This window comes from Trichomonas vaginalis, chromosome IV (genome assembly GCF_026262505.1).
Source record: "Trichomonas vaginalis G3 chromosome IV, whole genome shotgun sequence".
Lineage (NCBI taxonomy): Eukaryota > Parabasalia > Trichomonadida > Trichomonadidae > Trichomonas > Trichomonas vaginalis.
Window position 1 is genome coordinate 25757453 of NC_067206.1, and position 15005 is coordinate 25772457.

A 15005-nucleotide genomic window follows, 5' to 3' on the forward strand; every position below is an offset into this window, starting at 1 on the left:
CTTCACCTAAACATTATTTTTGGGTCCTTTACACTCATTACGAAGAAGTCTTGACAAAACATTTACGAAGAAGTCTTGACAAAACATTTACGAAGAAGTCTTGACAAAACATTTACGAAGAAGTCATGACAAATTCAAGAGGGTAGAAAAGAGGTGAGAAAAGAGGTTAGATCTAACCTTCTACCCTAAAATATATTTTTTGGTCCGGGAACAACTTTCTCTCAATAGGGGCTGTAGCGTACTCTTTGTGTAAGCGGTTCAGACCTTCTTCGAACTCTTGGTCTCTCTTCGATTTGGATTGAGATTGGAATTGCTGGGGTGGAGCTTGCTGGAACATCCAAGGGTTGGGGCAGTAAGGCATAGGCTGAGGAGGGTAGTTCGGGAAGCCTTGTGGTGGGTAGTAACCTTGAGGTGGAAATTGGTAGAAATTCGGAGGTACTTGCTGGAACTGAGGTTGCTGAGGAGACTGTTGTGGTTCTTTAGGTTCCTCTGGTTTGGGAATGGACTCGGTTAGTGGAACGTCAGTCATCTGTTTGTGTCCTGTCGGAAGGAAAAACCTTTCCTGTCGGAAGGAAAAACTTTTCCTGTCGGAAGGAAAAACTTTTTCTGTCGGAAGGAAAAACTTTTTCTGTCGGAAGGAAAAACTTTTTCTGAAGTTCGACCAAAAAGTTCTCAATTTTCGAAAATTTGAATGGTTTACGGACGGACAACTAGAAAATTTTTTCCTGTCGGAAGGAAAAATTTTTTCTGTCGGAAGGAAAAACTTTTTCTGTCGGAAGGAAAAACTTTTTCTGTCGGATGGAAGGACTCGGAATGCCAGAAGGATTTGACGAGGCAATTTACCTAATTTAAATTAACAACTGCGTAAAAGACTACTTGCGCAAGGTCATGAAGCCCAAGGTCAAGTTCACCACTATTTCTGGAAGGGCTGCCTTGAATCTCGAGACTTCGACTGGAATTCCAATTCAAATACCAGAAAACACTCCTTTCGACGACATAAAGGACGCCAAAAGAGAAGCTCTTGTTAAGTTCCTAAACAAACGTCCTTGGATACTACTTCCAAACAGAGAGAGTCCAATTCCACGAATTATACAAATTCTCAAGGGTCTCCTTCGCTTCTCGGGTCAGCCATTCTACATAACCTGTGAAGGCGACATCCAACCAGTTCAGTAAACCTTAACGTTTAACTTCACTTTTTTATGTTTTTTGTGAAAGTTTTAAAATAAATTGTTTTCATGAGTTTTCTACGATGTTAGAAAAAATGTTATTTTCTAATATCTTCACATTCAATACTTTTTCAGCACTTTTCCGTAGTTATATATGAAAGACAATTCGAGATAAAAGTCATAGTACAATGGAATAATATGTTGCACACCATTTGTTGTGAACCAAACTTGAAAGTCAGAGAAACTGTTACTAGGTGGTTCGTAGAATTTAGAAGCAAAGTCATAAAAGTCCTTACCAATACATAGAAAACTATTGTTGCTTGAACTGAAACTTGCATGACACATAACATTTTGAGGGTCAAACACGTTTCTATAAACTGTCAAATCTGCTGGTGGAAGTATAAATTGAAATGGACCATCTGGTGGTAATGGTTCGTTCTGGTTTAGTAACCGAAGAAATTGTGCCCAAGAACGTTTGTCTACTTTCCAAAATAAAAACTCTGTATCTCTTGGAGGGTTAATTTCAATCTTTTGAAATGAAACGGTGGAGTTCATCTTGTCATATTCTAGTTTCAGATAGTATGTTCCATTTAGTAAAGAGTCGTATTTTTCTTGAAATTCCCAATAATATTTGTTCATTTGAGTTTGAAAGTCATTTAGAGTTTTCTCAAGACTTTCGTCTGAACGAACTGTAAAGATTCTCATTTCGTCGAATTTGTCTATTAGACCATCAGAACCTTTATACTGCCCATGAAAATATACTGCGAACATAAATGCGTTAGTTCTATTTGAAAACAAAACTCTTCTAAATCCTATTGCCTTTGCATCTGAAGGACTTTGAAGCCAACGAATTGGATAGTCAAACCTGTATACTCGGGATGAAATTTCTTCATCTGAAATAGTCCTACCAGCATTTGTAAAGATATAGTCTAACGGTTTTGTATCTGCTACTTTTGTTCTTTGTTTTTCAACCTGAAGCATTTAATATATGTAAAAATATATTGTTTTAAAATGGTATGCCATTTCATATTTCTCATCTAACAAACAAGTTTCCCAACGGTCTTCTCCAACAAACTCAGCGTACATTTCAAATAAAATTAAAAAATGTCACTTTTTAAAAATAAATTTTTTACTTCATGCAATGTTTTATTTCTGTGCCGTCTTCAAGTATGCCCCAATACTTACGCTTGGAGAGGACATGAACTTCGGAAAATACCTTATCTAGCTTAAAACAGCCCATCTTTTCACCGACCATTCCCATTTCAATGAGTTTGTTGTACCCTTCTTCGTTCGTCATGAGTGCGTCAATGTTCTCATAGTAAACCTTCACTTTGGATTTGACTTCGGAGAAGAATTTGTTGTAGTTGTCAAGGACTGCCTTTGCGAACTGAGGGTAAGACCAATGTTCGACAATAGGTTTTAATGTGGTTACTAAGCCACTTTGACCTTGAGTGAATTCGTACTTCAAAACAAAAGGAGAAAACCTTTCAACAAAGTTGTCGACCTTCTCATAATGTTTACTCTTCATCTCTTGAGGTTTCTTAATGGAATATCCCCATGTCGAATTCATAAGCAATTTGAGTGTCATTGCAAGTTTGGGGTTTGAAGCTTTCCTAATATCATACAGTTGTTGTATGACTTTTCCAACTGTATAGTTCCTTCCCGGGAACTCACCATCTTCGTTTGGAATTCCAGTCGGAATATATTGGACAAACCTCATGTACGCAGCGTTAAGGTCGACATAGTATATCTTTTCGTTTGAGTCGAACTTGTCGCAACCAATTGGTCCAGTTTGTGGAAATTCAAGTGAGTCTCTTATCTTCTGAGAAACTTCTCCTGTTATCTCATAAACATCGTCGAAGCAACCTGTTTCATATAAAACCTTCTGACCTAACTCAGATGCTCTCCAATACAATTTGACGTCAATTGGATGTCTCAATGGAAGTTTGTTTATAGCATCTTGAAGTTCTTGCAACCTCATTGGAAGTTCTTCTGGTTCAGGTTGGTATCCGAACAATCCAACTCCTTGTGGAATTGTGTACTTCTTTTGTACTAGAACTTTGTCTGGAACAACTTTTGGTCTTGCTAACAGTGAAAAGTTTGTTTCGTCTTTTGGTACAAAAGTTTCTGTCAGCTTGTCATCTGGAATTGGTTCCAACAAACCTTTCTCGAAAAGAATGTTTACAGCTCTGACAATGTTGCACTTGCCTTTTCCGAACAATGGGTTTGTAAGACTTTCGTTCAACATGAAGTGGTTGTGGACAATTGCAATCTTCAACCATGGTAAGTCTTTGTCAACAACATAGTCGTCATGTGAAGAACCTTTAGCTGTAGGTATGTTGACTCGGATATTGACATTTGCCAACGGTGCAATTTTTGCCAATTGACCTCTGAGAATGTACCTTGTCTTCACACATGACTCAAGATACTTCATCTTCTCTTCTGTAACAAGACCAGAGTTCCTGAGACATGTAAGAATGCAAGGTTCATTGACAATTGTTTCAATTGAATTGTAAATTCCATACCTTGTCAAGTCAATGTCAGACTTATTTATGAACGGAAAGTATCCAGCATGTTGTCTGACTGCTTGAGGGTTAGGTTGGTACCATTCGAACTTGACACTTGCAATTCCTTCAATTGCATTCAAAATGTCTGAGTCGGAGTCAACCATTTGTTCTCTCTTTGTAGTCTTGAAAGCGTCAAGAAGTTTTGCGGCTGTTTGTTCATTGCCATTTGCATAGTAAATGTGACCATCCAAATCCGTTATGGTCAATCTGAGATCGTGTCCTTTCTTATTTCCGTCTTGTATGGCAGCAAGTACTCCCATGAAGCCTTCTTTGTTCTTTCCTTCGTCAAAGTTTACTGTAAAGGTTCGACCAGATGTAATTTGACTTCTAACTTCACGATACTTTTCATATGCATATCTTGTTCTTTCCATGGGAGCATGTGTGTCTTCACCTTTTCCTTTTTTTCCTTCTCAAAGGATGCAATTGTTCGTCATGTTTCCAGTAGAATCTGGCAAAGCCGTCGTGTCCTTCAACTTGAGGTTCACTAACATCGAAAGGCATGTTCATAAGACGTTCTTCTTCTAACCTCTCTAGTCTGTTTGGATAATTTGCACGTGCTGTTTCCAAATCCATTTCGTAGGTCAGACCAGCCAGTTTGTCATAGACTTTTATGGGTCTTCCCTTCCTATATTTAAACTTCTTCGAAACTCTCCAACCATATCTTTGCAACTCTGCTTTTATTCTAGCAGATTTTCTATCCATTCTATATGGGGGCATTTTTATAAAAAGAAAAAAATGTTTTTTCTTTACTTAACATAACCGCCTGCTGCCATAAGTCTTTGACGCCAACCCATACCAGCTAATGAAGGTTGACTTGGTTTAGTTTCCAAACTAAACTTTGGTTTTGGTTTATCTTCAGTTTTTGGTTTTTCTTCTTCTATCGGTTTTTCGTCACTTTTCGGTTTCTCTGACTTTACTTCACTTGCAGGAACAGTTGTGTCGTCAACATCTTCATAAATATCATATGCCATTTGTTTTTGTTTTCCTTTCAACTTTTTGTGTTTGTTGTAAAGTTTAGAATATTTCGACTCTAAGTCAATGAGATGTTCTATAATGAACTGTTGGTCAGTGAAGTAAACTTTTCCATCTGTTGTCTCGAAAGCTCCTTCAGACTTCAATATTTTATTTGTGAGAGTCTGTTTCTTTTTGAGATACTAGCCGTTCCATTTCTATGAAAAGTGACTTTATAGTTAGGGTTTGTATTTCCAGACCTGGCACTTTCTATTATTGAATTTTTCTCTTCATCTGTAAGTTCTTTGACAGGTTTTGACAATGGTTCTGAACTTTTTGTTTGTGGTGTCAAATCTACCGTTTCAACTTCTTCGGTCATTTCATCTCAGTAAAAAAATTTAGTTTGGTTTGTTTTCAACTGGTTGTTTGGGTTTTTTAAGTCGGTCTAAAACTTCCTGAGGTATAGGAAGAACTTGACAAACACGTGGTGTAACTGCTGGAAGTCGACAAATCCATCTTGAACCCATTTGTCTCAATGCTGCATTGTTCATTTCATCTCAATAAAAAACTTTACATTCCCCACGTTTGAGGCGGTTGCGGTTGGTTATTGTTTACCCACTGTTGTGCATGGTTATATCCTCTGTTAAAGAATCTTTCACCTTGGTCCATATAGTGTCCTGCTTGGTTATAGTAGTCATTTGCTTTGTTATAATAGTTTCCTGCTTGTCTTCCTACATTGTCCATCCATCCTTGAACTTTTCCTCTTGTTTCAGGATTTGGAATAAGATTTGTTGCATCTCGTGCTACATCCCAACCTTTCTGTACAGTTTGTATAATAGGTTGTGCTTTCTCTTTCAGTATACCTAATGTACTCAAAATCTTCCTTCCAACTCCAAATACACCTCTGGCTATTGTTCCCACTGCGGGCAAAAATCTGGATGCAACTCCTGCTAATGCGCCAAATAAACCCATTTCTTATAGGGTAAAAAATGACGAATCCGAACAAGGACCCCTATGTTTCTAAAGCGACAAAGAAAGCACTCATGATAAAAATCTTTAGTTCAACACCAAATGCTTGGTTTATGGATATCTTGGAAAACATTCCGAGAGTTAGAACAGATGGACCTCCATACTGGTTAATATTTGTTGGTCAAAACACAAGATACTGTGAAGCCATACCATTATGGTCCAAAAATATTTTAGATGTGAAAACTGCTTTGACAATATTCGTTGACAAATACCATCCAACAAAACTGACATCTGACTGTGAAAGTTCTTTCAAATCAGATGATGTAAAAAACTATCTGCGTTCAAAAAATGTAAACCAATATTTCATTGTCGACCAAAACCATTCTGCTCTTGGTGTCATTGACGGTTGTATAAAAATGTTAAGAGACTTAAACCAACCACAAGGTGGTGAAGCAAATGAAATGTCATATGACGACAAATATAGACACTTCTCCATGGCAAAGATGAGACAGGTTTTAAATATTTACAATAACCGTAAACAAAAAGGTTTGGGAAACCACTCCCCGAAGAAATGAAAAACAACCCTGACTTAGAGAAAGACTATATATTTAATAATTTAGTCAAAAGAGACAAACAAGAAAGAATGCCGGGCTTCAAACTTCAGAAAGGTGACAAAGTAAAAATAGAAATACCTAAACGCGACCCATATGAAAATACTATTGACTATGACAACAATGGGAACCCGACAGGTACTCACATTCGTGTTCGTAAAAATAGAAGAAAGTATACAAGAGAATATTATGAAGTTTTAGGCAAACATGGCAAAATGTACAGACTGCAAGCAGAAGATAAAACTACTATTGTCAGACCTCGTTTCAAACTTGTCAAAGTTCAAGGTGGTATACTTTCAAAGACAGTTCCTAACAAATATAAGACAACTCCTGACGAATATGCTAAAGAAGTTGAAAATGACGACTAAGCAATTCTATACCATGCGTAAACTGTCATGTAAGGTGGCATGTATTCTTTACTTTGTCCGGTTGTTTGCGTATATCCTGAAACGAAATGTGTATGGTTTCCTCCTCCCTCAGTGTTACTCCAGTAACAATTTATAGCAAACTTAACGTTGTCTTTAACATCATATCCTTTACCTTTTGTCATTGCTGACCAATCCCAATATCTATGCTTATGCCAACCTGCTTGAGATGTACTTAAATCTATGTAGTGACTGTGTGCAGGTAAATTTTCACCTGAAATCGTTTTACTTCCACCTGTTTCCTTTGAAGAGTTTGCACAATACAAAAACCTGTCGACTATTTGAGTCCAAGTTCCAAAACCAAGTACTACTTCTGGTCTGGTAGAGTTCATTGAAACATATAATGAGCCAACCGGGTAAATAAGATTCGGCAAAATTTGTTTAAGCACATTGAGTTCCTGTCTTAGATGCATAATACTATTGTCATTAGATATCAAAGTATCTACAAGACTTGTTGCCGGTGGTATTGTTGGACCTTTACTTGGCAAGGTTGTGTTTAGTGTAATATCATCTGCTGTAAAAGTTGTAAAACTTGTATGTGTATGAGTCTTATTTGCTTTCTTCTCTAACTCATCGTTAACATAAGTTTTATCTGCTTTAAGGTCTAAACATCCTGAAACCCATCCTGTATCAGCTTTAGTTTTTAAAATCTTCGATGTCCATTCATGATACCATTCAGCCCTTTCTATAATTTCTTTATCTTTTTCATCCACATATTCCTTATCTGCTTTCTTCTCTAACTTACTAGCCACATATTCCTTATCCGCTTTCTTTTCAAGGCTAACGTTTAAGTCTGTTATTTCAGATATAGAATGTGTATGAGTCTTTTTAGAATATTCGTTTTCAGCTCTTGTCACTTCACTTGACATTTTATTGTCAACATATGTTTTGTCTGCTAGTTCAGGATGAGTATGTTCTTTTGTTGCATAAGCATTGTTAGCTCTTTCTTCTTCTTTTGCTATTGCATCGTCTACATATTCTTTGTCAGCTTTGTTGTCAACATCTGCTTTCAAAAGAAGTTCATTTATAGGTTTCTCGTTTAAAGTTCCTTTTGTTGGATTTATACAGACAGTATTGTTCTTATTGTCTTGAAATAGAAACTCATCTGTCATTGGGTTTAATGTCAGTTTTAAGTTTCCTTCTTTCAATGACTCAGATATCTTAGAATAGTTTGAAAAGTTTGTTGTGTTCTTATTTAGAGCTTGCACAATGAGTTGTCGGTTGTGTTGTATTTCTCTCATGGAAGCAATATCTTTCGACATTTTTATTCTAGATAAAATATGCTTCCAATAGAAAAAGAAAATTCAAGAGTTGCTACAACTAAACCATTAGATGAACTTTTTACTAATGTCGGTCAAAAGTTTGAGACAGAGACCGTAAAGCATGAAGGCTATCGTTTTGACTACCCATTAAGATGGCTAAGAGACCCATCTGTCACAAAAGCTATTGGCTTTCGTAGAATGAAGTTCATTTCAGAAGCCATACATGGTTTCCCATTTACGGTCGGTTTTGAAGTTCGATACTATAACAAAGAAAAACGTATGTATGAGAAATTTGAACAAGGAAAACTTTTACAAGTTAGTTTGCTTGTAAACTTAGAAACAACTCTTCAAGCTTTTCAAGAAAAAATAAACGATATCTATATCGAATATGCAAACCAGTATAACATTGACGAAGGAGAATACCATCTCGATATTATTTATGACAGGAAAAATGCAACTGTTAAAATCAATAGAATAGAAGACCTTGGAGAAAACGTTTATATTTCTACAAAATATAACAACTTGGCATGGTATAGATTTATGAGGATGTTAAATCAGCCTGCAGCATATCCAGTACACCCAGACTTTTATGAAGTCGAAAACCCTAATGGAACATATGAAAATGTTTTCGACCCAACTGCTATTATTGTTCATGCTTCATTTTCTGGCGCCAAAACTCTTTCTTATGCTTGGCAAATGACTTTTACGAAAAACTACAAAGTTATACGAACCACCAAGTGGAAGTATTTCAGACTTTCAAGTATGGTTTACTACAGATGGAAGAAAAAGAATAATTCCATTATACCATGCGTTTTACTTAGAACTTAGTTTCATATACAACTACTATCGAACGGTAAAAATATAACTTTTTAATACGGTTGAGGTGTTGGATTTGGTTGCCAACTAGACTGTGGTGCAGGTTCAGGCTGTTGTATAACAGGAGCTTGCTCTTCTGGTTCAGGGTCTTTAGGTATAATACCAACAAACTGACCTACTCTTTTACCAATATTTTTGACTCCGTTCCAAATTCCTCTTCCTACGGTTTTTATTCCATTCCATATACCTCTTCCAACATTTCGAAAGAAGTTTCCTATCTTACTGAAGAAACCCATTTTACTATATGTAAAAATCTAATGTCCGCCTAGTCTCTTACGTTTCCTGTTGAGTTCCATAGCATTCTTTAACTGGAGCTCATACATTCTGTTTCTCCTCTGGTAGAAAACATATTCTGGGTCAACTCCTGTGTTCGCGTCATCTGCATAAAGTTGTTTATATCCCACTTCAGGGTTTGTATAAAACTCTTTCCATCTCATATTTGCATACCATGGTGGCAAACCCAACGCAGCGACATTTGACATGGCAGTTTGCATTTGTACATCTGTTGGCACTTGACCATAGTTTGCCATTGCAGTTTGTATTCTAACTTCATTTGGAATATTCTCTGGGTTTGGTTGTCCAGGTTGCTGTGCATTCGCTAAGTTCTGTGCGTCCATTTAATATTAGATAAAAATATCTCTTACGAGTACATATACTGAACATTTGCAGGCATTGGTTCATCTTCATATTCTCTATATCTTTCTGCCACGTCAAAGAAATAAATGACACAATGGAAAAAACCTAAAACAAGTAGTCCTATTTCAAACCACATTTACTTACTAATAAAATTTCTTTGTTATGACACTTTCTCCGGTTTATAGGACCTCTCTCATATTCTATCTTGTCATATCTAAACTCATAGTCATGTATGTCCTCTAACCATTTCATAACGGTTTCCAAACCACTTTTATCGGATGTAAAGTAAAAGCATGGATGGTTATGTATAACGTCTAAAGTTTCTAAAGAGTCTCTCAAAGTCCAGTCTACTTGGTATTGAAAATCCCATGTGTTATAGAACGGCGGGTCCACTATAAAGAAAACATTTTCCTTGTCTTTATATTTTTCATACAACTCTGTCCAATAACATCTCACAAACTCTATACCCTCAATATATTTTTCTATGTCCTCTTTGAAAACATTTGTATAGTTAAGATATAAAACTTTTGACATAAGTGTTTCAATGTCATGAACTCTTATAGCACCACTATATAATAGTCTAGCAGATATACTATCCCAGTCTATATATTCTGCTTTTTTCAAAACCTCTCTCACAATATTTTTCTTATCTAATGGTATACGTTCCATCTTACCTATAGGTATCTTTTCTTTTAACGCTTTCAATATATTGTTTGTGTCTGGTATATGTTTGAGACGGTCCATATAGTTGTCGAAGTCATTGCATATAATCTTTGAGTCTGGGAATATTGTATGGCACAAATGGGATATATAGAAACTTCCACCGAACAAATCTACAAATGTTAGACCATTCGGTAGTTTCTTAAGTTCTCTCAATATAATATCTTTACATCTACTCTTATTTCCAAAGAACGGTAACGGTGGTTTTGTAAAATTCATTTATATATAATAATAAAAATGTTTTTACCCAAAAAGTGACAGAAAAGTGACAAAACATGAAAACATATATAATTTGTGAAAAGCGACACATTATATAATGTTTTCGACCCAGAAGAAGGCTTCTTCCCAGAAGCAATGGAGGAAGAAGAAGAGTCCTCCGAATTCACACCAGAAGACTAACAATTTTCCGAATAAAAACTTCATTTATACTAAACATCTTCGGGGCTAGAGGGCACGAAGTGCCTGGAGGCCCCACTACCTTTTTTTTTTTTTTTTAAATGTCTTACAATTTTGAAAATTTTTTAAATCTTGATTTATTCAAAAACGTAAGAATAAAAACCGTAAGAATCATACATTTTTTACTTCATATGTTAAAAAAAATGATACAAAATCGTTCAATATTGTATGAATTCTTACGTTTACAAAAAAAGTCACACAACCCTTCAACATATACTACTATTGATTCCATGAAATTAAATATTCTTTATCATTATATTTATACCTCATTAGCTTATTTTGGCTTTCATATTCATTTAATAATTCACAATCTTCATTTTTAAATTGAAGTTTGACCCATTCAGGATTTAAACAATGTTTAATTAATCACGGAATATCTGACATCATCTATATATAGCTTCTTTTATAAAAGATAAAAAATAAATTATTTTAAAATTAATGTTAATTTTTTTTAATGCGTTTATAAATAAATATATTTTAATGCATCGTCTATATATAGATGTAACAAAAAAAGTCACACAACCCTTCATATACTACTACTAATGAATTCCTTCACTATAAACTTGCGATTTCCTGTTGAATGAGTTCCATACATAAATTTAATCTAGAGATCACATTCATATTTCTGAAACAAAGACTTCCCATAAAGTGTGAAAAAAAAATCCAAAAAAATGCCTGAATACGTCGTAGTTGTTTTAGGCGACCTTGGAAGAAGTCCGCGTATGCAAAACCACGCGGTTTGTCTTTCCAAACTTCCAAATGCGAGAGTTCACCTTGTAGGATACAATGAATCACCATTATTTAAAGAATTACAAGAATCAAAAAACGTCGTAATTCATCCTATCAAGCCATTTTGGAATCTTCCACGTATATTATTCCCAATATATGCACCCCTTAAGATTTTATGGCTTTTCTTCCAACTATTTCTTTTAATTTTTACATTGCCTCGCTTCGAACTCGTTCTTGCACAAAATCCACCAACAATTCCAACTCTTCCATTCTGCTGGCTTCTTCGTGTTATCAAAGGAAAGCGCTTTGTCATTGATTGGCATAATCTTGGCTGGTCAATTCTTCAATGCAACAAATCCAGAGGCTGGAAGGTACTTAAATTCCTTGAATATATCACTGGAAGATGGTCTGATGGCAATATTACTGTTACAAACGCATTACAAGCACATCTTCGAGAACATAAAATCGAATCTGCTGTTGTTTACGACAAACCATCCAATTTATTCAAGCCAACACGCGAATTACGTTCCAAATACGCTAAGCAACTTAATCTTGAAGAAAATTCAATTTGGATTATGTCATCAACATCATGGACACCAGATGAAGACATAGACATGATCAACAGAACAGCAGAAATCCTTGATAAAGAACTTGGAGAAAAGAAGAAGAACATCACATTCATCATTTCCGGAAAAGGACCAAATCAACGCGCATTTATCCAAGAAGTCAAAGGCCGCAACTACATGAACATCGATTTCTGCTATCCATTCCTCCCATACGAGCAGTACGCAGAACTCTTAGGATCCTGTGATGCTGGTGTTTCTCTCCACAAATCCTCATCTGGTTTCGATCTCCCGATGAAGGGACTCGACATGATTGGCGCTGGTCTTCCTCTCCTCTCTGTCAGATACAGCTGCATTGATGAGCTCGTTCATGAAGGTGTTGACGGACTTCTTTTCAACGATGAACAGGAACTCGCAAATATTATCAGATCCTGCTTCATCGAGAAAACAATCGACATCGAGAAGATCCGTAAAGGAAGTATCGAAGCCGGCGCTGAAAAATGGGCTGGATTATGGGAAAGAGCCGCTAAGCCAGTTTTGATTGTCTAAGCTATAAATAAAAGTCAGTATATTAATATATCTATTTTTATAATACATCATTGCATTACAAACTGCTTAATTACACTTGAAAATTATTAATTTCAAATATTGCTTATATGAACTAATAGTAGATTCAAATTGACAAAGGAAATTAAGTTTTTATTGGATATTGAGTTAAAACACTTAAAATATTTTATATTTTTTTTGCTATCAATTTAAGTGAAACAATAAGAAGTAATTATTCATAAATTTTGTGTTGAGTTGTTAATCTATATCAGGAAGACTATTCTTAAGATATTATCAATATTTTGTACAAAATTAGAAAAATAAATGGAAAAATATGAATGAAACATGTTCAAAACTCTATAAACTTTATTCAACTCTATATTATATATAATGTTAAACTAAATTGGAGAATATCACTCCAAAACTAAATTGGGATCTTAACATGTAGTAAAACTCCAATTTTTAAAGTCATAAATGAAAATTTCTATGACAAGAAAAAGCAATCTTTTGAAGAAATTAGATATTAATTTGATTTTGTAACAATAAAATGTTTTCCTGGTAAATTATGAATACGTATATTATTGACAAACAAAACCAAACAATGCGTTCTAATCAAATCGAGTATATTGCATTTTTAGATCGATATTTTTAAAAAACTTTGCAGATATTATGAATTATCGGTTGTAAATGCACATAAAAACATATTTATCTAATAAATCCCAAATATTAGAATGAAAAACTTATGGATTACACCAAATGTAAATAAACTGGAAAATAAACCAGTTCTGAGCTCAGAAATTAAGTAAACACATTAATGCTTTTGGTCTTGTGTCTTCTTACGAAGATTATCACGTTCTTTTTGTAATTGTTTGCATTCTAGTGCGAGTTCTTGAACTTCCTTCTCCTTTTGTTCCAGTTCGCGTTGAGTATTAGCAATGTCGTTTTCTAATGATCTAATTTGATCTATTGTTCGAAGTTTTTTACTTTGGCTTCTTTTAATTTTGAATATTTCGTCTAATTGATTACGTCTTTCATTTATTTCATGACTTTTAGCTTCAACGAGTTTGATTTTCATCTTGTATTCTGCAATTTCTATATCGAGTTGTTCATCTTTTTTCCTGAAAGCTTCTGTTAACACTTTTTTACGATTTTCTATTAGTTTGCATCGCATTTCTAGTGCTTTTATTGACTCTTTTGTATTTTGAATTTCTTCAAGTGCAGACATTTCGATTTTTTCATATTGTTGGCTTTGTCTTGCGTTAGCATCATGTTCCTCTTTCTTAGCCTTTTGCAAAATTTGATCCAATTCTTTCCTTTTCTCTTGAAGAGTTGGAATCATTTTTTGCAAAACTTGCTCTTGTTTTTTAGAATTTAATATTTTGGAATTCTGGCTTTCACATATTCCACGCAGGGCATTACGATGTTCTGTTAGTTCAGCCAAAAGCTGGCGTTGTTCTGCAATAGTTTTACTCATTTTTGGAAAAAAGTGACAAATTTGAACAATTTCATTGATATCAAAAGCGGCACAAAAGCATTGCTTTAGATATATATAAAAAATACATAGTCACTTTTAAAATGTTGTAAACAGAAATTCATCAAAAGTGACACCTCAGAAAAGCTAAAATATTGAATTTTTGGAACTTTTGATAGAGCACGTTTTTAAATATTAATTAAAGTAAATGTATATTTTGTAAAGATTCTTTTTAATAAAAAATAAAATTTTGAAGAAGAACACAAAATCTTCTGAAAAATAATATCACATAAACTCATATTATTTTCTAATATATAACTATTTTATATAAAAATCAAATTCAATGATCTTAAAAGCGAAGGATAAAAGTAGTAGGATAGGAAGGGGTGTGTGACTTTTTTGTTACGTCTATATATAGATGAAGGTATATTTTCACATCTTCTATATATAGATGATATAAAAATTTTTTCTTACGTTTTTTAAGTCATGAATTCGTAAGAAAGTGCGACATTATTAAATAAATTAGTAATAAATATTATATACTAAACGCATTAAAAAATTAACATTAATTTTAAAATAATTTATTTTATCTTTTATAAAAGAAGCTATATATAGATGATGTCAGATATTCCGCGATTAATTAAACATTGTTTAAATCCTGAATGGAATCAATGGAGTCATAATCAAAGACCTCATAAACGAGTAAAAGAAATTAGAAATAATTATTTTCATGAATAAAAGATTCACTACCATAATGAAATAAAAAATAAAAAAATAAACTTTAAAAATTCATGTCTCAGAATCAACATTGAACTTTAAGAAACTAATGATTATTTGAATTTATGAAATCAATTATTTGATTCATTCTTTCTTCAATCTCTTCTATTCTTTTTGTTAAATCATCTATTTTCATTAATGAGGTGATTCTTGATTGGGGAATAGATTTCAAACCAACCACCCTTTTATTTTGAAATTTTGAATCCATCAACTTTAAACATTTTATTCAATTTACACGTTGTCAATTCTTCAAATAATTTTTTATTATTAGCATAATAGT

At 34.1% G+C, this 15005-nt stretch overlaps 10 protein-coding genes and 2 pseudogenes across 12 annotated transcripts, besides 3 other annotated features; 2 read left to right on the forward strand and 10 right to left on the reverse strand.

The window, feature by feature from the left end:
* Positions 1 to 7519: part of a mobile genetic element that runs on past the window's edge.
* Positions 173 to 529, reverse strand: TVAGG3_0168260 (uncharacterized protein; the record flags this gene model as incomplete). The annotated part of the gene is made up of 1 exon (XM_051225205.1): positions 173 to 529. One exon carries the CDS (start codon positions 527 to 529, stop codon positions 173 to 175), a length of 357 nt encoding a protein of 118 aa, XP_051110191.1.
* On the reverse strand, positions 1287 to 2147 carry TVAGG3_0168270 (uncharacterized protein; the record flags this gene model as incomplete). The annotated part of the gene is made up of 1 exon (XM_051225206.1): positions 1287 to 2147. One exon carries the CDS (start codon positions 2145 to 2147, stop codon positions 1287 to 1289), a length of 861 nt encoding a protein of 286 aa, XP_051110192.1.
* Positions 2296 to 4104, reverse strand: TVAGG3_0168280 (DNA/RNA polymerases family; the record flags this gene model as incomplete). Its single annotated transcript, XM_051225207.1, has 1 exon — positions 2296 to 4104. The coding sequence occupies one exon, from the start codon at positions 4102 to 4104 to the stop codon at positions 2296 to 2298; it is 1809 nt and encodes a 602-aa protein (XP_051110193.1).
* Positions 4121 to 4435, reverse strand: TVAGG3_0168290 (uncharacterized protein; the record flags this gene model as incomplete). The annotated part of the gene is made up of 1 exon (XM_051225208.1): positions 4121 to 4435. The coding sequence occupies one exon, from the start codon at positions 4433 to 4435 to the stop codon at positions 4121 to 4123; it is 315 nt and encodes a 104-aa protein (XP_051110194.1).
* TVAGG3_0168300 lies at positions 4480 to 5063 on the reverse strand (annotated as a pseudogene). Its single transcript has one exon. A coding segment is annotated over exon 1 (584 nt).
* Positions 5083 to 5235, reverse strand: TVAGG3_0168310 (uncharacterized protein; the record flags this gene model as incomplete). Its single annotated transcript, XM_051225209.1, has 1 exon — positions 5083 to 5235. The coding sequence occupies one exon, from the start codon at positions 5233 to 5235 to the stop codon at positions 5083 to 5085; it is 153 nt and encodes a 50-aa protein (XP_051110195.1).
* Positions 5340 to 5656, reverse strand: TVAGG3_0168320 (uncharacterized protein; the record flags this gene model as incomplete). The annotated part of the gene is made up of 1 exon (XM_051225210.1): positions 5340 to 5656. A coding segment is annotated over one exon (317 nt), but the record flags the coding sequence as incomplete, so codon positions are not given.
* A 450-nt stretch (positions 7520 to 7969) lies between the features above and the next one.
* Positions 7970 to 8816, forward strand: TVAGG3_0168330 (annotated as a pseudogene). Its single transcript has one exon. A coding segment is annotated over exon 1 (847 nt).
* A 4-nt stretch (positions 8817 to 8820) lies between these two features.
* Positions 8821 to 9063, reverse strand: TVAGG3_0168340 (serine threonine-protein phosphatase family; the record flags this gene model as incomplete). The annotated part of the gene is made up of 1 exon (XM_001584396.2): positions 8821 to 9063. The coding sequence occupies one exon, from the start codon at positions 9061 to 9063 to the stop codon at positions 8821 to 8823; it is 243 nt and encodes an 80-aa protein (XP_001584446.2).
* An 18-nt stretch (positions 9064 to 9081) lies between these two features.
* Positions 9082 to 9444, reverse strand: TVAGG3_0168350 (uncharacterized protein; the record flags this gene model as incomplete). Its single annotated transcript, XM_051225211.1, has 1 exon — positions 9082 to 9444. The coding sequence occupies one exon, from the start codon at positions 9442 to 9444 to the stop codon at positions 9082 to 9084; it is 363 nt and encodes a 120-aa protein (XP_051110197.1).
* A 1827-nt stretch (positions 9445 to 11271) lies between these two features.
* TVAGG3_0168360 (glycosyl transferase) lies at positions 11272 to 12500 on the forward strand (the record flags this gene model as incomplete). Its single annotated transcript, XM_001300231.2, has 1 exon — positions 11311 to 12480. The coding sequence occupies one exon, from the start codon at positions 11311 to 11313 to the stop codon at positions 12478 to 12480; it is 1170 nt and encodes a 389-aa protein (XP_001300232.1).
* Positions 12501 to 12838: 338 nt separating this feature from the next.
* TVAGG3_0168370 (uncharacterized protein) lies at positions 12839 to 13975 on the reverse strand (the record flags this gene model as incomplete). Its single annotated transcript, XM_001300230.1, has 1 exon — positions 13289 to 13951. The coding sequence occupies one exon, from the start codon at positions 13949 to 13951 to the stop codon at positions 13289 to 13291; it is 663 nt and encodes a 220-aa protein (XP_001300231.1).
* Positions 13976 to 14053: 78 nt separating this feature from the next.
* Positions 14054 to 14091: a mobile genetic element.
* Positions 14054 to 14091: a terminal%2Cinverted (terminal inverted repeat of Banshee-A3 transposon ID:TVAGG3_0168380).
* Positions 14092 to 15005: the final 914 nt, after the last annotated feature.